This window comes from Nycticebus coucang, chromosome 7 (genome assembly GCF_027406575.1).
Source record: "Nycticebus coucang isolate mNycCou1 chromosome 7, mNycCou1.pri, whole genome shotgun sequence".
NCBI lineage: Eukaryota > Metazoa > Chordata > Mammalia > Primates > Lorisidae > Nycticebus > Nycticebus coucang.
This window is the reverse complement of record NC_069786.1, coordinates 37,394,389-37,422,331: the sequence shown is the minus strand read 5'-3', so window position 1 is coordinate 37,422,331 and position 27,943 is coordinate 37,394,389. Positions and strand designations below refer to the sequence as shown.

At 34.9% G+C, this 27,943-nt stretch overlaps 1 protein-coding gene across 5 annotated transcripts in view; it reads right to left on the bottom strand.

Moving 5' to 3' along the window:
- Positions 1-1,144: 1,144 nt before the first annotated feature.
- The window catches only part of KYNU (kynureninase), a 152,473-nt gene continuing 125,674 nt past the window's right edge, over positions 1,145-27,943 (bottom strand). For 4 of the 5 annotated variants that reach the window (XM_053596926.1, XM_053596925.1, XM_053596923.1 and 1 more), the window contains 4 exons: positions 22,022-22,074; positions 19,093-19,178; positions 13,210-13,440; positions 1,145-11,826 (listed from right to left, as the gene is read on the bottom strand). In XM_053596926.1, coding sequence (XP_053452901.1) covers positions 11,701-11,826; positions 13,210-13,440; positions 19,093-19,178; positions 22,022-22,074 — 496 coding nt within the window. In that variant the 3' untranslated portion in view covers positions 1,145-11,700. Of the gene's footprint in view, positions 11,827-12,059; positions 12,138-13,209; positions 13,441-19,092; positions 19,179-22,021; positions 22,075-27,943 lie in introns of all 5 variants that reach the window. The other variant, XM_053596927.1, reaches the window with a different exon arrangement.

The following is a 27,943-nucleotide window of genomic DNA, read 5'->3' as shown; positions in this document are numbered from 1 at the left end:
CACAAAATCACAGGGGAGTAATCATAGAGATAATTGTTATAAGTGCCTTTATAACACAGTAATTTTCACTTACCTTTTTGCTAATAGGTAATAGGATATATCCTAAGGACAAAAATAAAGCTGCAAAAAATATTAAACTGTTTTATTCCTATCATTCACATTAACTTTTATATTAATAATTCTAAAACTATATATATAGTCATGTGTAAATTAGCAATAGGGATCATTTTGGGAAATGCATCATAGTAATTCTGTTTCTGTTTTTGTTTTCTCCTCTTTGTGATTCTGTGCTTGAACAGAGAAAGAGCACATTTACACAAACCTAGATGGTATAGCTTACTGAACATGTAGGCTATATGGTACAGCTTATCACTTCCAGGCCACAAACCTATAGTGTGTTACTCTACTAAATACTGTAGGCAACTGTAACCTAGCATTGTGTGTTTATGTATTTAAACATAGCTAAATGTAGAAAAGTTAATGCATTGCCCTGTGAGGTTACAATGGCTATGAGGTCACTAGGTGATAGGAATTTGTCAGCTCCATTACAATCTTACAGGACTACTGGAAAACTGTTGCATATATGGTCCATCAATGACCATATGAAATATTGTTATGTCATGCATGACCATTTATGGCAATAATTATATATGAGATAAAACTGGTAATTAGTATTATTAGAATGAAGATTTTTGGCATAACCAAAAATCTTTATGTAACCAAATAAGTTAAATAAAAATCCTATTTTCCTATATTGCATTTAAAATATCATTATGAAATAAAACTATATTTTGTCTTTTAAAAATGTGTATTTTGTGTTAACTAAAAAAAAGTCCTAGAAATAATGATCAGCCCAATTTCAATGAGCGCTGTTAGTGTTAAGATTATGGTTTCTAAATACCACTTCTAAAAGAAACTGGATATTCTAGGAGAAATAGGTGATATTAAGTAAGGTAGCAAATACACTAGGTAAGCCTACATGTTGTCATGCCAAAGGTAATGAAGGTTTCAAAAATAGATGGGATCATGTTAAAATTGCTCCAGAGCCAGAATAAAGAGTCCAAAAAAAAAAAATTGGAAAAACATAGAATTAATAATAATAATTATTGCAATAAAACAAAACTACACCAGAACTATTTCTTTCTTTCTTTTTTTAATTAAATCACAGCTGTGTACAATAATGCAATAATGAGGTACAATGTGCTGGTTTTATATAAAGTTTGAAATATTTTCATTGAACTGGTTAGCATAGCCTTCATGGCATTTTCTTAAGTATTGTGTTCAGACTTTTATATTCTACATTTAGTAAATTTCACCTGTACCTTTCTAAGATGCACTGTAGGTGTGGACCCACTAACATTAGTTCACAATGATCCCATTATTACTTTCTTCTTTGACAATATACTCTACTAATATTAAAAAATACTATTACAGAGTAGAGAATATATCATATATATTCTACAGATGCTAAGGGTTCATTCAAGCTTCAGATCCATACTCTCAGTAACAGAGTGCTCTAATCCACTGATTCCCACGTTGTGCTGTATTGATGTGATATTTCCAGGGTGTTGGCAGGTTTCTTTTTTAAGGTTGTGCAAAAATCCGTTCACTAAAAAGAAGTCTGTGGTATAGCAATTTCAGTTTTGGGAACAGATAACTACATAATTTGAATGTAAATCCATAAATTTTGAGTTTAGGAATAAGTAGAAAGTAATTGAGCAGAAAATAGTTATAGAAAAAGTATATTAAATTTGAAATTAATAACTACAGTCAGTTTCTTATAAATTAAAGCAATATGAAGTAAATATGTTATGTAAGCACCCTACATATTATAATAGCCACAGCGTACCCCATTATAGAAATGGCATTTATATAAATTTGTATGAGTTGTTGAGACAATATAACAACTAATTTTCCATATATTCTACTTTAGAAAATAGGATATGGATAATATTTTTTGTTTTCATGATAAAATATTTCTTTATAGTTTAGAATGTTTGTTGTACAGGAGTAGACACCAAAAGAATACAGTTTGTAAAAGCCTTTTTAAATGAGATGGCATAAAAGTAAGAAATTATTAGAAACTCCTCCCCCCACTAGCCCCCTGCCGCCCCCAATGAAATAAAAGCAAGAACCTGGAAAGGAAGCAAGGATCTGGCTTTCATCTGAAGAGTTTCTGCTAAATCCTGAAGACATTGCTTTTCAGTGTAGATAACTAAATCAGCCCTGGAAAAAGCAGAGATCTGTTCGAGGTAAATAAGCTAATAGGGGACCCCTTTACAATGTTGACCAGCATAGGAGTATGTATGATGTCAGTAGGAAAATGGTGAACAAATTTCTGAGAATTTGTTACTGCATGTTGGCCTCCAGATGGATTCATGTACCCAGATTCATGCTATTCATGTAGTCTGAGAAACCTGGAACCAAGAATTTAAGGTGGTTTTCTTAGTGATCATAGGAAAATGGGTAGATACAAATATGAATACTTTCTTGAAAAATAAATTTTAACCTTATTCTTAAAGAATTCAAAATGGTCAAAATGAGTGATTTAAAGCTCATGTCACAAAATACTCAGGATATGAAGGCATTATGTGTGAAAACCAACAGAAACAGAACCACAAATTTATTGTTTATGAGATATAAAATATAAAATATTTATTATTAAGAATAGATAAAGGAAATGCTGTCTTAGATAATTTTTCTAGACATGAAGCTTGAGACAGGTATTTGGATGAGTGGAAGGCCACCTAGCCAGTGAAGGGGGCCTTGGAGGGGGACCAAGGGATCTACCACTAATGTCTGAAAACATAAGTGGGTTAAAGGAAGTTTTTAAACTTCTAGAAACTGAAAAATGTTTTAAAATATTTAATCAAGAATGCAGCCCAGAAATTCAAAGAAATAGAAAATATTAATATAAGGAGCTTAAAGATATGGGTAAAAGAGTGAAAAAGTCTAACATGCATTTTATTGGAGTTCCAAAAAGTAATAATGGATAAGAGGTAATATTTGAATGCATGGTAACTCAGAATTTTCAAAACTTAAGAAAAATTAATCCCCAGATCTTAGCACAGCCTATAAAGAGTAGAGGAAATAGAATAATTAACAACCACCTTGACATGTTGTAGTAATACTGCAAATCATCGATGAAAAATGGCTCTTAAGAGCATTAGAGTAAGAAGTGGCTGAGTGCTTAAACAGCAATAATGGCAGCCCAGAGAACTAAGACTTTCTGTTCCCTGAGAGAAAAAAACTATCAATACAAAATTCTATAACTAGAGAAACTATTTATTAGGAATGGGGAAACAAAAGACTTTTTTATCCCAAGGACTAACAGAGTTTACCACCAAAAAGATACTCATTAAAATAAATTCTAATACATTCTAAGTGTATTTTTATCCATAAATAATATCTGAGCTACAGGTAAAAATAGCAAGCAAAGATTTGAGTGAGAGAGTGAGTGTGTGTGTATGTGTGTGTGGAAACCAGATAAAAATTGCTATCCTGAATAAACAATAGTGTGTATGTAGAGAGGTGGCTGTTTGATGTTAAAGCATTCAAATTTTTTCAACTGGTCTGGATGAAGGTTTTTTAAAAAAGACTAATTTTAAACTTAGTAATGTATGCATGTTAAGCTAGCCAGAGTGATTATTAAAATAACAGAGAATAATTGTATAACTTGCACGCAAATAGAAGGAAAAAAACAGATTGAACACTCCCACACACATCCCTCAATCCAAAGGAAGAAAAACAGAGGAAAAGAAATAAAAATCTGAAGAATTAGAAAGTAAATGAAAATTATACTTATATTTTCCCAGATAATGATTTCCTACATAAAAAATTTTTCTAATTGATCAAAATAAAAAATTTCAGAATGTTAAAAAATCAAAATCAACATCATATCAATTGCATGTCTACACAGTGCTATCAGTTAAACATTAAATTTTATAAAAAATAATATGAGGTTAGCAGTGAGATTATGAAGTGCTTAGGAATATGTAAAACTATAAATGTGCAGTTCCATAATAACAAAAGTAAAACTATTAAAAAACATTAAAGCGTCATAAAAAAATGGAAATAAATCTTATGGTCTAGAAGGCTGTACCCTAAAATGAGCCAAGGCTTCCAAAATGGATCTAAAATTTAATTGCTATTTAATTTAAATCCCAGCATGAGTTTTTATGGAATAGAATAGATTTATTCTAAATTTACTTCAAAATATTCTATAAAATTAAAAAAAAAAAAAGGAACCTGAGATGATCAAGGCAAGCCTAAGAAAAAGAAACTGAGAGATTTAACCAGCAGATCCCAGGCCCCATTATGTTAAATAATTAAGACAGAGTGGTACTGATGAAAGAATAGCCAAACTAGTCAACAAAAAAGTACAGATAGCCTAGAAAGAAAAGAAACCCCACATATACAGAGGGTGCCAAACAGCACATACTCATTTTAGAAGGAAAGAACTGTATTAAATTTGTAATATTCAAGTCAAATTTAACTTCTGCAATTACAAGAGGTGCTCAATGTGACTTGTATTATACTTTCGTTATCAGTATATATTGAATATTATAATTTTAATATAGTTTTTTCTTTCTTAAAATAAGTATGCATTTTTGGCATTCTCTGTGTGTGTGTATGTATACACATATGGAACTTGACTTGTGAGGGAGAAAAAAAATCATAGATGATATAGATTTTTTATAAGAAAAATGAAATAAATAACCACCTCACATCATTTACAAAATTACTTTTGGGGATAGCAAAACTTAAAGGTGATTTACAACTGTCCTCTAAAATACATGTAACATTTGCTTGCAATTTTATTTGCAGCTAAAATAGGCTTTAAATCAACAAAAGTAAGGAATCATATTTCTTAAGGGTAATACTCAATATGATGCGATTTCAATTATTAATGTCTATGCAGCCAACCAGAATGCATCTCAATTTATAAGAGAAACTCTAACAGACATGAGCAACTTGATTTCCTCCAGCTCCATAATAGTCGGAGATTTCAACACTCCTTTGGCAGTGTTGGATCAATCTTCCAACAAGAAGCTGAGCAAAGAAATTTTAGATATAAACCTAACCATGCAACATTTGGATTTAGCAGACATCTACACAACATTTCATCCCAACAAAACTGAATACACATACTTCTCATCAGACCATAGAACTTACCCCAAAATCGATCACATCTTAGGTCACAAGTCTAACCGCAGTAAATTTAAAGGAATAGAAATTATTCCTTGCATCTTCTCGGACCACCATGGAATAAAACTTGAGCTCAGTAACAACTGGAATCTGCATACTCATACAAAAACATGGACGTTAAATAACCTTATGCTGAATGATAGCTGGGTCAGAGATGAGATTAAGAAAGAAATTGCCAATTTTTTTGACACAAAATGACAATGAAGACACAAACTATCAGAACCTCTGGGACACCACAAAGGCAGTTCTAAGAGGGAAATTTATAGCACTGCAAGCCTTCCTCAAGAGAACGGAAAGAGAGGAAGTTAACAACTTAATGGGACATCTCAAGCAACTGGAAAAGGAAGAACATTCCAATCCCAAACCGAGTAGAAAAAAAGAAATAACCAAAATTAGAGCAGAATTAAATGAAATTGAAAACAAAAGAATAATACAATAAATCATAAAGCTGTTTTTTTGAAAAGGTCAATAAAATAGACAAACCTTTGGCCAACCTAATCAGGAAAAAAAGAGTAAAATCTCCAATCTCATCAATTAGAAACGACAAAGATGAAATAACAACAGACTCCTTAGAAATCCAAAAAATCCTTACTGAATATTACAAGAAACTTTATTCTCAGAAATATGAAAATCTGAAGGAAATTGACTGATACCTGGAAGCACATCACCTTCCAAGACTTAGCCAGAATCAAGTGGAAATGTTGAACAGGCCCATGTCAAGTTCAGAAATAGCATCAACCATACAAAACCTCCCTAAAAAGAAAAGCCCAGGACCAGATGGTTTCACGTCAGAATTCTACCAAACCTTTAGAGAGGAATCAGTACCTATATTACTCAACCTGTTCTAAAAGGTAGAAAAAGAAGGAAGACTATCCAACACATTCTATGAAGCAAACATCACACTGATCCCCAAACCAGGAAAAGAGCCCACAAGAAAAGAAAATTATAGACCAATTTCACTAATGAATATAGATGCAAAAATATTCAACAAGATCCTAACAAACAGAATCCAGCAACACATCAAACTTATACATCGTGACCAAGTTGGTTTTATCCCAGGGTCTCAAGGCTGGTTCAATAAAAGTAAATCTATAAATGTAATTCAGCACATAAACAAATTAAAAAACAAAGACCATATGATTCTCTCAATTGATGCAGAAAAAGCTTTTGATAAATCCAACATCCTTTCATCATCAGAACACTCAAGAAAATTGGTCTAGAAAGGACATTTCTTAAACTGATAGAGGCCATCTACAGCAAACCCACAGCCAATATCATATTGAATAGAGTTAAATTGGAATCATTTCCACTCAGATCAGGAACCAGATAAGGCTGCCCATTGTCTCCACTGCTTTTTCACATTGTAATGGAAGTTTTAGCCACCGCAATTAGGGAAGAAAAGGCAATCAAGGGTATCCATATAGGGTCAGAAGAGATCAAACTTTCGCTTTTCACAGATGATATAATTGTAAATCTCAAAAACACTAGGGACTCTACCACAAAACTCTCAGGAGTGATCAAGGAATACAGCAGCATCTCAGGTTACAAAATCAATATTCATAAATTGGTAGCCTTTATATATACCAACAGTAGTCAAGTTGAAAAAACAGTTAAGGACTCTATCCCATTTACAGTAGTGCCAAAGAAGATGAAATATTTAGGAATTTATCTAACAAAGGATGTGAAAGATCTCTATAAAGAGAACAATGAAACTCTAAGAAAAGAAATAGCTGAAAATGTTAATAAATGGAAAAACATACCATGCTCATGGCTGGGAAGAATCAACATTGTTAAAATCCATACTACCCAAAGCAATATATAATTTCAATGCAATTCCTATTAAAGCTCCACTGTCATACTTTAAAGATCTTGAAAAAACAATACTTCATTTTATGTGGAATCAGAAAAAAACTTTGAATAGCCAATACATTACTCAGAAATAAAAACAAAGCAGGAAGAATTACACTACCAGACCTCAGACTATACTACAAATTGATAGTAATCAAAACAACATGGTATTGGCACAAAAACAGAGAGGTAGATGTCTGAAACAGAATAGAGAACCAAGAGATGAATCCAGCTACTTACCGTTATTTAATCTTTGACAAGCCAATTAAAAACATTCAGAGGGGAAAAGATTCCCTATTTAAGAAATGGTGTTGGGCGAACTGGCTGGCAACCTGCAGAGACTGAAACTGGATCCACACCTTTCACCATTAACTAAGATAGACTCTCACTGGATTAAAGATTTAAACTTAAGACATGAAACTATAAAAATACTAGAAGAGAGTGCAGGGAAAACCCTTGAAGAAATCTGTCTGGGCGAGTATTTTATGAGGAAGACCCCCTGGGCAATAGAAGCAGCTTCAAAAATACACTACTGGGACTTGATCAAACTAAAAAGCTTCTGCACAGCCAAGAACATAGTAAGTAAAGCAAGCAAACAGCCCTCAGAATGGGAGAAGATATTTGCAGGTTATGTCTCCGACAAAGGTTTAATAACCAGAATCCACAGGGAACACAAATGCATTAGAAAGAAAAGAACAAGTGATCCCATTGCAGTCTGGGCAAGGGATTTGAAGAGAAACTTCTCTGAAGAAGACAGGCACATGGCCTACAGACATATGAAAAAATGCTCATCATCTTTAATCATCAGAGAAATGCAAATCAAAACTACTTTGAGATATCATCTAACTCCAGTGAGACTAGCCTATATCACAAAATCCCAAGACCAGAGATTTTGGCATGGATGTGGAGAAAAGGGAACACTTTTGCACTGCTGGTGGGAATGCAAATTAATACATTCCTTTTGGAAAGAGATATGGAGAACACTTAGAGATCTAAAAATAGATCTGCCATTCAATCCTATAATTTCTGTACTGGGCACATACCCAGAAGACCAAAAATCACACCATAACAAAGATATTTTTACCAGAATGTTTATTGCAGCCCAATTCATAATTGCTAAGTCATGGAAAAAGCCCAAGTGCCCATCAATCCACGAATGGATTAATAAATTGTGGTATATGTACACCATGGAATACTATGCAGCCTTAAAGAAAGATGGAGACTTTACCTCTTTCCTGTTTACATGGATGGAGCTGGAACATATTCTTCTTAGTAAAGTATCTGAAGAATGGAAGAAAAAGTACCCAATGTACTCAGCCCTACTATGAAACTAATTTATGGCTTTCACATGAAATCTATAACCCAGTTACAACCTAAGAATAGGAGGAAGGGGGAAAGGGAGGGGACGGAGGGGGAAGGTGGGGAGAGGGAGGGGGATTGGTGGGATTACACCAGCAGTGCATCTTACAAGGGTATATGTGAAACTTAGTAAATGTGGAAGAAGCTAGTGTATGATGCCCCATGATCATATCAATGTACACAGCTATGATTTAATAAAAATAAATAAATAAAAATAAAATACATGTAACACTTGCTAGTAGAATAATATGCAGGAATGAAAAGTCAAGAGATAAAGGAAATGTGTCTTAGACCAATTTCTATTTTCTTTCTTTCTTTCTTTCTTTCTTTCTTTCTTTCTTTCTTTCTTTCTTTCTTTCTTTCTTTCTTTCTTTCTTTCTTTCTTTCTTTCTTTCTCTTTCCTTCTTTCTCTCTCTCCTTCCTTCCTTCTTTCCTTCCCTCTCTTCTTCCCTCCCTCCTTCCTTTCTTTTTCTTTCTTTCTTATTTTCCTTTTTCTTTCTTTCATACTTTCTTTCCTTCTTTCTCTCTCTCTTTCTTTTTCCCTAATTCACAGAAACTTTTTTTGGAAATGAATGAGCTGCAGCAAAGTGACATTCAGTACACATGGTCAAATGGGCAAAGTGGGGGGGCTAAAGGTAGGTGCTAGGGCCTGGTCCCAAACCAGAGCCAATGACTGCTGGGGCCTGCTTGTGGGGCCTCAGGCCACAGAGTGTAGGGAGTGGAGTGTGTAGGCTCAGCACAAAATACAAAAATAAACTCTGTGTCCAGCTGTCCCTGCCTGTGGCAGTTCATCTGGGTAGGTGGTCATTCTTCCTACTAGGCCCTCGGCTGTCCATCTAGTCCAGCCACGGCACAGCAGTGGCAGCCTGTGGGGGTCAGGTTCTATTGTCATGCAAAAGCCTACATGCTACAAATGGGTACCTCTCAAAACAAAATGTGTTGTGCAAAGGCAGAAGAAGACTATGCGTGTACATAGTATGATTAGGTTTATACAATATTCATGCACAGGCAACATTAGCTAAGATGTTTTAAGGGTATATACATAGGTGCAAAACTTAAATTAAGGGAATCGTAAAATATAATTCAGAGGTTATCTCTGGATTTGAGAAGAGAGTAGAAGCAAGGTGGAAGAGAGTTACTAATGTTCTGTTTCTTAACCTGTGTGATGAGTACATGGTACTTTGTAAAACTTGTACATATTATTTGTTATACTTTTAATGTGATTAGCAAGAAATACTTTAAAATATAAATGTATGAGCACCTTCAAAAACTTTTCATCACCCTCAACCATCTAATTAATGTGTCTTAGGGTTTTCTGTTCACATCTATTTGTTTTTCATAGAAGGTATAATTTGGAATTATGTATCTATATGCTTAATATGTGTTTTTCCTACTAAGTAAGCCCCATATTCTATGAGAACTGAAACCATGTCTGTTTTACCACTGTGAGGTTCAAAAGCAATTCCTTCTATAAGATGTCATATATGGTTGAATTTTAAGGTTTGGAGAATTCTTCCATCTATGAAGATGAATGTCTGCAGTAAACTTTATTAAAGCAACCATGTAACCACTCAATTAAGCAAGAGCCCATATAAGTAGCATAGCACAATGCCTGAAGCATGGTAAGTACTTGATAAATCTCAGTAGCTGCTGGTAGTAGTAGGTGTTGAAGTCAGAGTTCCACACTTTGGAATTTACTTCCACCATCCAAAGTGGTCATCTGAGTTAGTTAATTTCATTCACAGTTGTTTAATCAGGAACAATTATTGTCATAGTCACTCTTTTTCCCTAGCTATGTATGTAAGTATAGACTATTTTTGCCAATTCATAAATAGTGGTTGGGGGATCAACAATTAACAACTAGCCAAGTCCAACAGGGCTGAGTGTAACTAGTTTTCATAGTGTCAAAGCAGATTTGACATAAAGAGGTCCAAAGATAAAAGCACTCATTTCCTAACTCTTATCTTCAAAAAATATCTTGGGGTGATTTATTCACTACTTTTGGAGAGAGAAAGTATTATCTATGCTTTTAGGAGAAGTTCCTATTTGAAAAACAAGAGATTATGATAACATTAAACAAAGGAACATTCTTTTTTTTTTTTTTTTGTAGAGACAGAGTCTCACTGTACCGCCCTCGGGTACAGTGAGAGCCGTGGCGTCACACAGCTCACAGCAACCTCTAACTCTTGGGCTTACGCGATTCTCTTGCCTCAGCCTCCCGAGCAGCTGGGCAACAAAGGAACATTCTTAAAAGTGTAGATTAGGTATCAAGAATGATTGAAGAAATCAATTTCATGAGTTTCAACCAACATTTTTGACAATGAGATAAAATAGAATAATGAATATAAGAACACAGGCTAATAATTTACAATGTATGTACCTTTTTTAGGAGAAATTCCCATTTGAAAAATGAGATTACAATAACATTAAATAAAGGAACATTCTTAAAAATGTAGATTAGGTCTCAAGAAGGATTGAGGAAATCAATTTCATGAGTTTCAACCAACATTTTTGACAATGAGATAAAATAGAATAATGAATATCAGAACACAAGCTAATAATTTATAAAACTTATTTTTGACGAGGTACTTTTTTTAAAAAAATCAAGTATAAGACATCACGTATTCATTATGAGAAACATGCTATTCTCAGAGATGGTAATGAGACAGAATGGTCAATGGTGATTGTAAAAAGCTATAAATTGAAAATTAAAAGGTGTATCCTCTTCCAAAGTTGTCAAAATATGACAAAAATATCTTAGAATCAATAAAATTTGGCATATACATGTGAATATGGGTCTGTGCTATACCAACAGTCTCTAGTCTAGACTAATATTAGAGATCAGCAGTAATTTGAATTGTGGCAAAAAATATTTGAAAGCCACTGCTATTTTCCTTTCCTTGGCAAATTCAAATGAAAGTAATATATTCCAAACTGACACAAGAATTAATTCCACATACGTTACGAAGATGTCAGTCAAATTGTAAATTGAACCAACATCAAATATTTCAACAATCATGAAATGTGACAGCCACTTGAGACTGTGTACATAGTTTTTGGACCAATAGAGTTAGTCTTTGATTCCCCATACACCAAGAGACTACCTAGTTGTGTGGACTCCACAGGGGCATTGACTGAAATATTATATCAGATTTTTCTGTAACATATACATGATTTATTACTGGTTACATGTAGTCAATTTTGAAATATTTCAATAATTAAAAAATGAGTAGCACTAGAAAGCACAGCAACTTTCAGTATAATAGCCTAAATTCTAGAAAACACTTAATTTTTTGTTTCTGTATAGTCAAGTACAGAAGTGAGCAGACTAACAAATTTATAAACATCGTGAAAAGAATTGTAGAGAGGAACTGGAGCCACTCGAATGCCATCCGGCTCTCTCTTGTCACACTGTAGGAACAAAAATAAATGAAGTCAAATAATGTACTCATCATTCACACATTGAGAGTCCACATTCAAGGTAAACTTACATAAAGCATTTGTTCTGATTTCCCCAAAAATTAACAGATAAGCAAATTGTTTTCACATTAGATAAAACATAGTGTTTTTATGTTATTTGAAACTTCCCTCTTCACGATAATTAGAGTAATAATGGGTTGGTGGCATGTGAATGTCCAAAGTACCTTTCTGAGGCCACTTCGTAGTTAGCTTCTTTAACATCCAACAGATCATACTGACAATTTCCTGGAGGGACTGGAAATCTTAGACAAATTTAAATGAATGTGAATCTCATTGGGGTCTGGAGAATTTTAGCAAATGATCCTTAAATTTATTTCTCTAATCTTTGATTTTACAGGTAAGGACTGAGCTATATCCCTGGAAATGATGATAGGTCCTGACATAGCACTAGACCATTGACCTGGCCCAAAGGTCGCTATGCCTAACCTTAAGAAATACCCAGGATAGGCTCAACAATTTAGCATATAGTTTATGTATGCCATCCCATTTAATTTCCATAGCAACTCTTGCAGGTAAGTATTTTTACATCCAAAAAACTTGAGTTGAAAAGTATCAGGCCAGTAGATCTTAATGAACTTTCCTAAGAGTTCAGAGCCTAGAAATGGTAGAGCTTGAGTTAGAATCCTCGTATTTTGTCTTGTACCTCTGGAGTCTGGGGTAACCTCTCCTTAAGGTTTAGATGTCCACGTGAGTAGAACAGTGCTTAAATTACATTACCATGGGAAATAGCTATGTTAGCAACATTTTTCATAAAATTACTCAGTTAAAATTTATTACTTATCCAAACAAGTAAGAAGGCTGCCTAGGCTCAAGGGCTAAAACAAAATAAACAAACAAACAAATATATATGTAGGTATGTGTGTGTATATATATATATATATTTTTTTTTTCTTGTAATGTTACCAGTCCTGAGAAGTGTCTATGTATCTTTTTTGACTGAAGTCACAAAGGTGACTGAAGGTTGAAGATAACTTACTTCTAAGAAACAATTAATAAGACTGATTTCTTTTTTCTTCAATAAATCAATATGCTTTTGAATACCATTCATTCAATAAATATATATTGAAGTTTCCACTAGTGCAAACTAGTTATTTCCTATAACCAAAATATGTTGTTTCTTCCCTTTTATCAGAAATGACAGATCTCTATTCCCTTCAGTTAGCACAGTGCTGACTGCTTCCTTGGCACTTAATTTATCCTTAACTGTTTGGTGTGAAGTAACATGCAATACTGAATAAACCAAAAGATACAAATTTTATTCCCAACATGCAGCCCGTAGAGAAAATCTGGTGGAAAAGCAAGAGGCATACTTACAACCACTCCTCTTTTCTCTAGTTCTTGGAAAACATTTGTCTTAGATACAGAAAATGTTAGTGTTAGCTGGCAACCCCGATGTTCTATATGGGATGGCGTGATTATGTTCACAGTTGGTTTCTGGGTATGTGCTTTATCTTTGCTATAGTAATGCTTAAGAAGGTATTCCAGATACCCAGTTAGCAAAATAGATTTTCTCCTCAATGCTTTCATAGTTGCCTGCTGAAAGATCTGCGGAATGAGAAACAATAAGATTAAACCAGAAATAAAGTGTAAGTCATGCATACAAAAGGAAATGCCCACTTTTCCCTATAAAATCCCCTTTATATAATCTTTTTTTTTTTGTAAAAGTATGTTCTTTTAAAGATGTTTTTCCATTAAAAATTGAAGGTAAAATTTCCATGACAGAAAAATTGTACAAATATCACTTAAAAAACACTTGCAAAAGAAAGAGAAAATATTATATCACATATTCTAAGAGTTATTTTAAATTAATGTAGTGTTATCACCAAGTAAAACACACCTTAAAATTCATTTGTGTTTCATAGAATTTAGGCTTTTACCCCAAAACCACTTTATAAAATCATAAGCGAGAAGATTTTTTCTGCTCTAATATAAAGTTTGTGTGGTCCACAGAAAGTGGGTGTGAGTGAAACACACATTCCTATGTGAAAAGTAGTGTTACCAATATTATTTACAATTGTTTCACTGACTCCTAAATACCTCTTAGTTGAACAGTAAGAAAATAAGCAGTCAAATAATAATGGTACATTTTCTCAGACAGGAAAGTTAATGATGTTAGATAATACATTTACTATTACTGAAGTTTTTGGTCTCTTTTTCTCATCTTTCTCCCCACCTTTAAACTCTAGAATTGGTGTGAAAATGCTGCTATTTGCTGCCTGAGGGTCTTGTATTGAGTTGAATGACAAGGGCACACAATAACTGGTGTTGGAACGTTAAGGGTCAGAACAGACATGATTTTCTGGCTTATCTCTTAAGATCAAGTAGAGTTTAAAAATACATCCTATGTATAAGAACTGAATGAACTGCAAAGAGAACACAAAGCACTGGCATGCCACTTACTGTCCCTGTCCTGTACCATGAGTAAAACTATCAAGAGCAAACACAGGGTCATTTGGAGATGTACAGAATTTATCAAGTCTGAGCAATATTTGTTTTTGTTTGTACACGCTGCATGTGTGAGCAGGCATCCTAATAGGACTCAAGCCATACCGGCATAGATTTTCAGGAACTATATTGCGTGGAGGCTGTGAGGTTGGCAGAGGATGGAAGTTGTATTGAAAGTGGCGGTATCTAAGACATTGAGGGGAAAGAGAATAGAGTTCACCTTTTTTGTCTCCCTTCAGCCAGACCTCCTCACAGATTGTGTCTGAAGCCTACAGAGGTATCAGTTGCAAGTGGAGGCTGATTTTTTTTCAGTTTTTTGAGACAGAGTCTCACTTTGTCATCCTTAGTAGAGTGTTATGATGTCATAGCTCACAGCAACCTCAAATTTTTGGGCTCAACTAATCCTCTTGCCTCAGCCTCCCAAGTAGCTGGGACAATGCCCAGGACAATGCCTGGCTGTTTTTAGAGATAGAGTCTCGCTCTTGCTCAGGCTGGTCATGAAATCCTAAGTTTAGGCAATCCATCTGCGTAGGCTTCCCAAAGCACAAGCTTTATAGGCATGAGTCAATGTGCTTAGCCTAGGCTGGTATTTTTTTTTTCATAAGCCACTGAGTTCTTGGGTGCAAGCAACATTGCATCAGGACTCAGGCAAACTGAATTTACACGGAATTTGGCAGGAGGTAACTCTTCATTTTTTGGGGTAAAATGAAATGTAGGTAGACTTGGCACACTTGAGGCCTCAAGGGAAGTCAGCCAACTTGTGGATCAAGGCCAAGAATCAACGTTCTCACAGTGCTGGGACAGGCAAGGCACAGGTCTCTGGTGGTCTGGCTGTGAGGTTTGAAATAAAAATATATGGGAGGTCTGTCCAAGCTACTTTCTAAAGATTAGTAATATTCTAGGAAATACTAATTAGTAAGTAATTCTGGGAAATTTTATGGTTCTTCTTGCTGTGCCATAATCTGCAGGTAGAGGCGATGTGTGACATAGTTTAATGATAGCTCATTTGCATTCGTAGGTTAGTAAGACATGGGGGAACATTACTTAAGTCTATAACTTTTCAAAGGGATAAAAGGTCTTGCTCCTGCAGATTTCTCTTAATAATTAGAAGCATAATTTTTTGTATGAAATTTTCAATTTTTAATGTATGTGGAAATTCAACTTTTCAATATAAAATTATTTCTCACATTACAACCACATGAAGGGCAGCTACATTCCAAAGAAATCTTAAACTCTTCTCATAGGGCATAAAAGTCTTTCCTGAGGTCTCACATAAAAATATTAAGAGAGACTAATAGGAGGAATCCTATTTTACTTTTTGTATATCAATTTTTATGCTTTCAGTATTGAGAAAAGGACCATTTGAAAATTAGAAAAAATGAGAAGTGTAGTTTGAGAAACATTCAGCTTATCACTTCTTGGCCTTTTGGCTAAAAGCAAGTGAAAAATATTCAGCTTATAAGAGAATTCTTGGCAGAATTCTAACTACTTGGATTATTTTCTCCTGCTGAGTAAAATAAAAATGAAGCTAGAGAAGTTAGATAAAATTAAGCAGGAAAAATAAATATAAGTTTTTAATTGCCCTATTTTTAATTCATAGAATTGGCTTCCTCATAACTTTGTGAAAAAACACGTAGTGCATTTTTTGTGTTCTGAGTCTTCTGACTCACCATGCATTTTTTAATTGAATGCTCTAATTTTGTATTGTGAAGTTACCTTCATAATGAACTTATATATAAAAATTGTCTACTTCTTGCTACATATAAATATGAACTTTCAAATAAGTAATTGGAAGATTGAAAGGATTTCTGAAATAACTAGTGCATATATCTTCATTTAAAAATTGGGGCAAATAAATTCTGGAATAGCAGTTGCTTGTGTGAATTCAAACTTAGTGTCCAATGAGGGCCAGGGTACTTGCCTCCTGTGTTCCAGCCTTATACTCCTTTCCTTGACCAGAATGTGTAAAAGATTATTGTATAAATGATTAGCATCCAATAATATAAAGAAAAGGACCATTTGAAACCAATTATAAGATGCTATTTTTAATATCAATATCAATCACATATGCAGGCTATTAAAAAAATCATTCCATTGAAAATCTGATGTCTGATTTACATGCAATTGATTCACAAGTATGGAATCTCTCCTCCAGTTGGTATTTGACTATGCAGAATATTTTTTGAAAGAAGAGAACAATGATTGGCAGTTTCACGCATGCATTTATTTCTTTCATTTATTCAGACTTCAGTCCCCGATCTTCTACATTGCAATGAACTGTTTTAAATTGATAAGGTAAATAATAACATGGTAAATTCACTGATGCTTCATAGAAAGGACATTTTAACAGCTGGATACAGAATGGGAAACAATTAAATGCATTATTTTATTTTTTTATTTTTTTATTTTTGTAGAGACAGAGTCTCACTTTACTGCCTTTGGTAGAGTGCCGTGGCGTCACACGGCTCACAGCAACCTCCAACTCTTGGGCTTCCGCGATTCTCTTGCCTCAGCCTCCGGAGCTGGGACTACAGGCGCCCGTCACAGCGCCCGGCTATTTTTTTGTTTTTGTTGCAGTTTGGCTGGGGCTGGGTTTGAACCCACCACCTTCGTCATATGGGGCCGGCGCCCTACTCACTGAGCCACAGGTGCTGCCCTAAATGCATTATTTTGTAATTTAAAAAAATTTCAATTTATAATGGGGAGGAAGAATTTTGAAAAACACTTTGACGAACATAAGGCTGAATTAATGAAAGATTTTATTTAGAATATAGGCTCAGAAGCCAGAGAAATATTTAAGTGATAAGAAGCTCCAGAAAAGTTGATTACACTTCTTCTTGTGGCTTTTGTTTGTTTTACATTCAGATATTAAAGGGAAGAAACTTAAATGAATGCACAGATTCTAAATGAGAATAAAAAATTTGTCTACATGACTGTAATACAGTGTGGAAGGAAAATAAAGTGGTAGGTAAAATTAAAATTTGCCTCCTGTTCCGAAGTGAAAGGTTGAACACTGGAAGAAAAACCAGGCAGCCCGTTGCAGAGAACATACCAAAATGAGTGTCTAAAAGGAAATTTCCAGATATGTCTGAGAAGTTATTTGAAAGATAATGTCAATCGGAGGAAAACTTCTAAAAAACTTTTAAAACACTTTTCTTCCATAGATAGGTATATCGTAGTGCTATTTGTTTGTAATTGATCTTAACCTTGATATAAAATCTACAAGGAAAGCAGGAAATTTTGTTTTGTTTTATTCTATACTTCCAGAAAAACATTTTGTGTTTCTGAAGGTATAGAATAAAAAAAAGTCTAATATAATTATATGATTTACTAAGAATATTTTTACTCAAAAAGATTTTTTAAAAAATGTACCACTGGCTGAAAAATCTCATTACTGGGTATATTTTCCAAATTAAAAAAAAAACAACAACAAAAAAACAATCTGCCAAGAAGTGAAAACAGCACAGGCGCCATCTAGTGGTCAAACCGAGTAGGTGCTCTTTAAATTTGAACGGAATGAAATGAGAACATTATCAAAATCTAGTGGGGAAGTTGCATTAAAAACAGAGGAACTTGACACTGCCATCAAGTGGCCAAAATGAGAAACTGCTACAATTGTTAGCAGAATTCTAGAATTTTAGATTTGTAAAAAAATTTGAAAGTCTTTTCCACTGATTTGCTGCTGGAATCCTTTATCACAGAATTTCTTGAAGTATCATAAACTAGATGATTTTAGCGGCAATTAAAGAAAAAAATTCAAATTCTCATTTGAATAGCTATATATGTGTGTGTGTATAACTAGCTTCTGTTAGAAATATATGTATATTTTCTTAAAATACATTTTTATTCAGATATATGTATATAAAATATGTACTTCATATGTATATTACTATTAACTATGCAGTATATAATTATTAAGCAATGTATTATATTTACTTGAATAAATTTAGTCTAACCCTAAATAATAATATCTAAAGAATTGGTTTAATTTTCTAGATATGTATATCTATTTATATTTATTTCACATATAGATATATATACAAACTTATTTTCTAGATATTCAGAATGAGACTAAATTTAAGTAAAAATATGAGCAAATTTAAAGGAAAATATTGAGTCAGTAATTATAGAATTATATATGAATTTAGGGCATAGAAGCTTTAGTAAACAAAGAAACACCCACACTACTCAGGAGGCAAATTTACTCAATCTTTGTTTTACTCTGATTGGTCAGTTTTTTTTCTCCTTAAAGTAAGTTTTCCTCTACTTTGTCATATAGCACTTTATTCTTTGATTCACAATGAGCTAGAAGAAACAGCATCTCTAGTAATCACAACATACACACGCATAATGTTTTCTCAGTAAATTCATGTTGAATGAGTGGATTAATAAAGAACACAATATTGCACGCTTCATTAGTTTATAGTGAGACCAAAAGAAGTTTAAGTAACTTATTCAAATTTACATAGATTCTAAGTGGAATAAAAATGTATCTCCCTGAGTTCCATTTAATTTTTATTATGTGTGACCAATGTGCCAAGCACTGTGGTTGTGCTAGGGGTTGGTGATATGAATAAAGAACACAGTCATCACATCGGTACTTTCCTAAAAAGAATGCTCCCTTTTTTCCATTCATTGTTCATGCATAGCACACATTTATAATTTTGCTATTTTGCAGAAAAAGTACTACAAATTGTCACAATGAGAGAGAAAAGATAAAAATGTGGGAAGTTTGAAACATGGATCACTTACCTCTAAACTAGCTTGAAGGGAACAAACTAACAAAATGGGAGGATTTGAAATTCGAAATCCACTGGCCCCAGGGATTAATTTCAGTTCTGAAAAATTAATACCATGTCATTTTTTATAGAATGTGCTGTAAAAAGTGTCCATATAGACGGTAAAGTGATAGAGAGAGAGTAAAAGAGTGAGACTTAAACTTTTACTCCAAGGCAGGATTTCTGAGATATTTAAGAGAAACTCAATGCAGCCAAAATACTGACATATGACCCCTTCAGCACTTCCCATCTCCCTGCCCTCTCCATCTTAGCTGCATATTGAACACTAGAACCTTTAGAGACAAGATAAAAATGATTTCTTCTGGAAGTTTTTCTGGACCTTATCCTCTATCTTCCCATTCTCAAAGCAGCATGCCTTGTTTTGCCCCATGCTTTGCTTTTCTATAATATTACAAAACCACATCAATGAGAAAGAACTTCAAATTGGAATGGCATATAATTGTAATGTAACCTAAAGACAGAAATATGGATGAAATAACTAATGAAAGTGAGTTTTATCACTAAGATTATTAGGTCAAGTGACTTCATTTGGGAAAAGAATGGCAGGGAGCTTTAAATAAAAGATCTGCCTTGGTATGATATATAAAAGGTAAATTAATAGCAACTGCTATCCCAATTAGAATTAAGTAGATTAAATTGTTAATAAGTCAAATCCAATAGAGTTAAGATGTCTACCTCCAGATCAAGTTAAAGCTAAGACTGACTAAAAATATGTTAAAACGTTGTGGTTTTTAAAATATTCATTGAATCCAGGACTTGACAAACTATGACCTCTGAATCAAATTTGACCCACTCCCTGTTTTTCTAAATGCAGTTTTATTGGAAGATAGCTACAGTGATTCATTTATGTGTCACCTAGGGCTGCTTTGGTAACACAGTGACAGGTTCAGTATTTGGAGACTATGTAGCCTAAAAGCCTAAAACATTTCCTATCTTGTTCTTCATAGAAAATGTTTAAATTAAAATAATTTTATTCCTTTATTTACATATAAGAAAACTCATCTCAAAAAATGTAACTAATGGGCAGCACATGTGGCTCAATGGAGTAGGGCACTGGCCCCATATACCGGATGTGGTGGGTTCAAACCCAGCCCTGGCCAAAAAACTGCAAAAAAATAATATGTATATATATATATATATTTAACTAACTTGTACACTAACAGAATTATTACTGCATTTTGCCATGTATAATGTGCATTTTTTGTCCAAATATTTTAGGTAAAAATGAGGATGCACATCACATATGGGTAGTACTAATTCCATATCTATATAAATGTTTATAATTCTTTTATTTGCTCTTATGAATTAAAAATGTAACTCTAGAAAGCAATAACGATATCCCTATGCAAAGTAATACCAAGGAATACAGTAATCAGTTCTGTTAAACTTATGAAAGATTTTCAAATAAAAAAGCATTTTTGGCCCATGGAGAGTGACATATTTCTCTTCGCATACTTAGGCAGGAGCTAGCAATCTAGCTGATATTTTTACAAAAATTATTGGGAAACTCTTGGAAAACATTGAAATGGTTTTTGTACACTGCTAGCTTTAAACTGTGGATTTGAATTAAAAAATTAAAAGACTTTTTTCTGAAAATTTGGGCCAAAAACATGGGTGTGCTTTATACATAGGAGCACATTGTACATGGCAAAATATGACATTTCAATAGCCAAGATGCTATACAGGTTTCCTGATTTGACAGGAATGCCCATCTGGCAATGTGAATGTTGCAAATCCAAATGTCTATGATTCTCCACCTATAGTGATTGGACTTAAATTTTTTTCAATTTTTTAATGGTAAAGCATTTCTCACTCATCAGAAACTATATTTCAACTATCCATACCATGGTTCTATTTTTCACTTCAGTACAGTATTTAGTAAATTACTTGAGGTATTCAACACTTTTTTTTTTATAAAGCATGTTTCATGTTAGATGATTTTGACCACTTGCAGACTAATGTAAGTATTCTGAGTATATTTAAGGTAGACTAGGTTAAGTTATGGTGATCATTAGGTTAGGTGTATTAAATACATTTTTGACTTAGGATATTTTCAATTTACAATAATTTATCAGGACATAATTCCATTATAAGTGGAGGAGCATCTATATATATAAAACATTATGTTGGAGTTTGAAGCAATCTGTAGGAAAAAGTTATGTTGAATTCTCAAAACATTTTGTGATGCTTTCTATGTCCTGTGTCATCAAGAAATAGAATCACTCAGGAAAAAGAAGTAAGGCATTTCACAAGTCCTATGCATGGTGTATGGTTTTGTTTTTTCCCACTGAGGTTTAACAGCTCATTGGATTGCTATATTCCTTGGTAAGTAGCAAAAGTGATAAAAGATGCATAAAGTAATATTTATTAAAGTTTTTCTAAGGTTCTGCTTGGTTTACAGTTTAACTATGACTCACCCTTTAAACAAACCCCTAAATAGGTATTATTATTGATATTAGATATGTGGAAAAGAAAAACAGTGATATAACTTGTGTAAGATCACAAAACTATTAGCAGCAGAGTTAGACTGACACCCAAGTCTCTCTGGATCTGGCCCCAAGCCCCACATTTCCTTCTGTCCTCACTGCCTGGTGTGTGGAGTGTGCCATATTGATGGGATCTGACCAGTCCACGTGTGCTGGGTTTTAGACTTCATTGCCTTTCATCCCCCTACAAAGGGATAGACTCAAAGTCGTGCTAAAATCTATAGACACTTAGTCTTACAGCCTGGAAATGTCATTTCTTATTTTAAGACTCCACAGTGACATTTTCAAAGTGCATTCTCCATAGGCCATGTAAAGCACATATAATACAAAGACAGATAAAAATTGAAATGAAGTTAAAATAAAATGATTTGTGAGGTAAAATTTAATACACTTAACTGTTATCCATTTCAAACCTTGTTCTGGGTTCATGGCCAAACCATCCCACTAACCTAAAATACAAAAAGCAACATTAGATATTTTGATGTACAAAAATAACCACTGTTAACTTAGGAATTTGGGGTTGAATACTAAAACCATTGTGCCATAAGAATACTTAGGCAGATAAATTCTACATGATATCATAAGGCAATTAATGTTCATGATATTGTCAATAGTGAGCATATCAATTTATTCATATTATGTATATATTTTTAATTTTCTTTTTTTTTTTTGAGACAGAGCCTCAAGCTGTTGCCTTGGGTAGAGTGCCATGGCATCACAGCTCACAGCAACCTCCAACTCCTGGGCTCAAGCGATTCTCCTGCCTCTGCCTCCCAGGTAGCTGGAACTATAGGTGCCTGCCACAACACCTGGCTATTTTTTGCTTGCAGCCATCATTGTTTGGTGGGCCTGAGCTGGATTTAAACCCGCCAGCTCAGATGTATGTGGCTTAGCCACTTGAGCCACAGGCGCCAAGTATTATTATTATTATTATATTTTTATGCATTAAAATCATCTGATGAGTTGTAGTTAATGACTTTTGTTCATATTTAAAATAAAATAAAATGACCAAAAATGTTAAGGAGTTTCTTTTTAAAATAAGAGAGCTCAACGCCGGGCACAGTGGCTCATGCCTGTAATCTTAACATGCTGGGTGGCTGAGGTGGGTAGATTGCTTGCACTCAGGAGTACAAGGTAGACCAGCCTGAGGAAAAAGTGAGACCCTGTCTCTACTAAAAGTCAAAAAATTAACCAGGTGGTATGGTTGGTGCTACAGGGAGTCACCAAGGGACTTCTGGACCCCAAGAGGAGGATGAAAACAGTGGAAAAATGGCAAGTGGTTGTGTGTATTTGATCGACCTAATCCTGCCGGCAGCCATAAGTATAAGCAACAGTGAGACTGCAAACCGGAAAGGCCTTAACTGTGAACTGTTTTGATATTTTTGGACTTGGCACTCAGTTGAACTGCCTTGGGGAGAACTTGAGCAGGAGTGCGGAGAACTTTGGGCATTGTCTAGGGCCCCAGACTGAGCTGCTGAGATGGACAGAGCTAATAGTGATTGGCTGTGGGCCGCAGGGAGCCATTGTGAGAGAACTGCCCCGGCAAGCTCTGCCTTCAGGGTCTCAGAGCAAGGATTGGGCGGAAGCTAGTAACATAGTGACTGAGCAGCCTAAAGGCGGGGACTGAGCTGCCTTATAGCCTTAACCTTCAGGGACAGAGTGAGACCGGTTTTGGCACACTGGAGCCTCAGACTGTTGCCCTGGGTAGAGTGCTGTGGCATCACAGCTCATAGCAACCTCAAACTCCTGGGCTTGGTGCCGCTCGGACATCCACAAGAGCTATGCCGAAACCCCGGACCCGCAACACGTCCACCGGGCCTCCGCATGCCCTGACCAGGAACCCCGGGAGCCACGCAACCCTACTTCCTCCCTCCTGTACCTTCCCTGCCTCCACAGTGGCCCGCTAGTCTGGCCAGGGAATCTGGTAGCCGAGTGCCCTCCGGAGCCCTCCCTGCCTCTGTGCAGAGCCCTTCTCCTGGCCAGAGATTGCTGGAGCCTTGGGCATTCTGTGCCAAAGTCACTGGGCGCCAGGCACTCCAAGTACCGTGCGCACCACCTCCTGTCCTGTTCCTGGATCTGGGTGTGTCACATTCTGGAGCTGCTTCCACAACCAGAACTCCCTGGCTGGGGCAGCCCCAGAGGAACTACAGAGGGTCACTCCCTACAAAAATCCAGCAACAATAGAGTGATCCTGCTGAGATCTAATCTTGGAGAGACACCTCCCCAACTCTGAGGATGGACAGAGGCAATGGTGAAAAACAATCATGAGGCAAAATCAACAGAAAAACTCTGAAAATATGAATAATCAGAGTAGATCAACTCCCCCAAGGATCAATGGGGCAGACATAGCAGAAGATCCCATGCACAAATAGCTGAGATGTCAGAAATCGAATTCAGAATCTGGATAGCAAATAAGATTGAATTAGAATTCCAAGCTGTAACCCAAAAGATATCTCAAGAATTCAACGAATTCAAAGACCAAATGACCTAAGATTGTGACACATTTAGACAAGAAGTTGCAGCCCTCAAAGATCTGAGAAACACAGTAGAATCCCTTAGTAACAGAATGGAGGAAGCAGAAGAAAGGATTTCTGACATTGAAGACAAAGCTTTCGAATACTCCCAAACTCTCAAAGAGGAAGAGAAATGGAGGGCAAAAACAGATCACTCTCTCAGAGAGCTCTGGGAAAACCAATATTTGTCTTATAGGGATCCCTGAAAGTGATGAAGTGGCTTCACAAGGCACAGAGTCTCTTCTCCATGAGATTATGAAGGAGAATTTTCCAGACATGCCAAGAGATTCTGAAATTCAGATAGCAGTTTCAGAACTCCAGCATGACTCAACCCAAATAAGACATCCCCCAGACACATCATAAAGTTAATATGAAGGAGAAAATTCTGAAAGCAGCCAGACAAAAGAAAACCATCACCTACAAGGGCAAGAATATTAGAATAACTGCAGATCTCTCTGCTGAAACCTTTCAAGCTAGAAGAGGATGGTCATCGACTTTTAATGTCCTAAAACAAAATGACATTCAACTCAGGATCCTGTACCCAGCTAAACTGAGTTTCATTTATGATGAATAAATTAAATACTTCAATGACATTCACATGTTGAAGAAATTTGCCATAACTAAACCAGCTCTCTGGGATATTCTCAGACCTATCCTCCATAAAGACCAGTATAATCCTAGACCATAAAATTAATCCTAGACCCACCCAGAAAATTTTGATCAAATTCCAACTTCCGCAGCCACAAAAGGATTAAAAATGTCTACCAGACTCTCGAAAGGCGTATCTATATTCTCAATTAATGTGAATGGTTTAAATTGTCCTCTAAAGAGGCACAGGTAGGCTGAATGGATACAAAAACTCAAGCCAGATATTTGCTGCATACAAGAATCACATCTTACATTAAAAGACAACTACAGACTCAAGGTGAAGGGATGGTCATCTATACTCTAGGCACATGGAAAGCAGAAAAAAGCAGGCATTACAATCCTATTCACAGATGCAATAGTCTTTAAACCAACTGAAATAAGGTAGGATAAGGATGGACACTTCATATTTGTTAAAGGTAATACTCAATACAATGAGATTTCAATTATTAATATTTATGCACCCAAACAGAAAACACCTCAATTTATAAGAGAAACTCTAACAGACATGAGAAACTTGTTTCCTCCACTTCCATAGTAGTTGGAGATTTTAACACCCCTTTAGCGGTGCTGGATTGATCCTCCAAAAAGAAGCTAAGCAAAGAAATTTTAGATTTAAGCTTAACTATTCAACATCTGGACTTAACAGACATCTATAGAACATTTTATCCCAACAAAACTGAATACACATTCTTCTCATAAGCCCACGGAACATACTCCAAAATCAACTACATTCTAGGCCACAAATCTAACCTCAGCAAATTTAGAAAAATAGAAATTATTCCTTGCATCTTCTCAGACCATCATGGAATAAAAGTTGAACTCAATAACAACAGGAACTTGCATACCCATACAAAAACATGGAAGCTTAACAACCCTATGTTGAAGGATAGATGGGCTATAGACGAGATTAAGAAGGAAATCACCAAATTTTTGGAACAAAACAACAATCAAGACACAAATTACCAGAACCTCTGGGATACTGCAAAGGTAGTCCTAAGAGGGAAATTTATAACTCTGCAAGCCTTCCTAAAGAAAATGGAAAGAGAGGAAGTTAATAACTTAATGGGACATCTCAAGCAACTGGAGAAGGAAGAACACGCCAACCCCTAACCCAGCAGAAGAAAAGAAATAACCAAGGTGGCCCCTGTGGCTCAAAGGGGTAGGGCACCGGCCCCATATGCCAGAGGTAGCGGGTTCAAACCCAGCTCTGGCCAAAAACTACAAAAAAAAAAAAAAAAAAAAAAAAAGAAAGAAAGAAAAGAAAAGAAATAACCAAAATCAGAGCAGAATTAAATGAAATTGAAAACAAAAGAATTATACAACAGATCAATAAATACAAAATTGGTTGTTTTAAAAGATCAATAAAATAGATAAACCTTTGGACAACTTAACCAGGAAAAAAAACAGTAAAATCTCTAATTTCATCAATCAGAAATGGTAATGATGAAATAACAACAGACCTCTCAGAAATTCAAAACATTCTTAAACAATACTACAAGAAATTCTACTCTCAGAAATATGAAAATTTGAAAGAAATCAACCAATACCTGGAAGTATGCCACCTACCAAGACTTAGCCAGAATGAAGTGGAAATGTTGAACAGGCCTACATCAAGTTCTGAAATAGCATCAACTATACAAAATCTCCCTGAAAAGAAAAGCCCAGGACCAGATGGCTTTACGTCAGAATTCTACCAAACCTTTAAAGAAGAACTAGTACTTATATTACTAAACCTCTTCCAAAATATACAAAAAGAACGAATATTACCCAACACATTCTACGAAGCAAACATCACCTTGATCCCCAAACCAGGGAAAGACCCAACAAGAAAAGAAAATTATAGACCAATATCACTAATGAATTTTGATGCTAAAATACTCAATCAGATCCTAACAAACAGAATCCAACAACACATCAAAAAAATTATACACCATGATTAAGTAAGTGGGATTTATCCCAGGGTATCAAGGCTGGTTCAATATATGTAAATCTATAAATGTAATTTAGCACATAAACAAACTAAAAAATAAGGATGATATGATTCTTTCAATTGATGCAGAAAAAGCTTTTGATAATATCCAGCATCCCTTCATGATCAGAACCCTTAAGAAAATTGGTATAGAAAGGACATTTCTTAAACTAATAGAGGCCATCTACACCAAACCCACAACCAATAACATATTGAATGGAGTTAAATTGAAATCATTTCCACTTAGATCAGGAACCCGGCAAGGTTGTCCATTGTCTCCATTGCTCTTTAACAATGTAATGGAAGTTTTAGCCATTGCAATCAGGGAAGAAAAGGCGATAGAGGGTATCCACATAGGGTCAGAAGAGATCGAACTTTCACTCTTCTCAGATAATATGATCATATATTTGGAAAGCACTAGGGAATCTACTACAAAACTTTTAGAAGTGACCAAGGAATACAGCAATATTTCAGGCTACAACACCCATAAATCTGTAGCCTTTATATATAACAACAATAACCAAGCCAAAAAACAGTCAAAGACTCTTTTTCTTTGACAGTAGCACCAAAGAAGATGAAATATTTGGAAGTATACCTAACAAAGGATGTGAAAGATCTCTACAAAGAGAACTATGAAACATTAAGAAAAGAAATAGCTGAAGATGTTAACAAATGGAAAAACATACCATGCTCATGGCTGGGAAGAATCAACCTTGTTAAAATGTCTATACTACCCAAAGCAATATATAATTTTAATGCAATTCCTATTAAAGCTCCATTGTCATATATTAAAGATCTTGAAAAAATAATACTTAGTTTTACATGGAATCAGAAAAAAAACACAGTAGTAGTAATCACGCTACCAGACCTGAGACTGTACTATAAATCGATAGTGATCAAAACAGCATGGTATTGGCACAAAAACAGAGAAGTAGATGTCTGGAACAGAATAGAGAACCAAGAGATGAATCCAGCTACTTACCATTATTTGATTTTTGACAAGTCAATTAAAAACATTAAATGGGGAAAAGATTCCCTATTTAACAAATAGTGCTGGGTGAACTGGCTGGCAACCTGTAGAAGATTGAAACTGGACCCACACCTTTCACCATTAACTAAGATAGACTCTCACTGGATAAAAGATTTAAACTTAAGACATGAAACTATAAAAATACTTGAAGAAAGTGC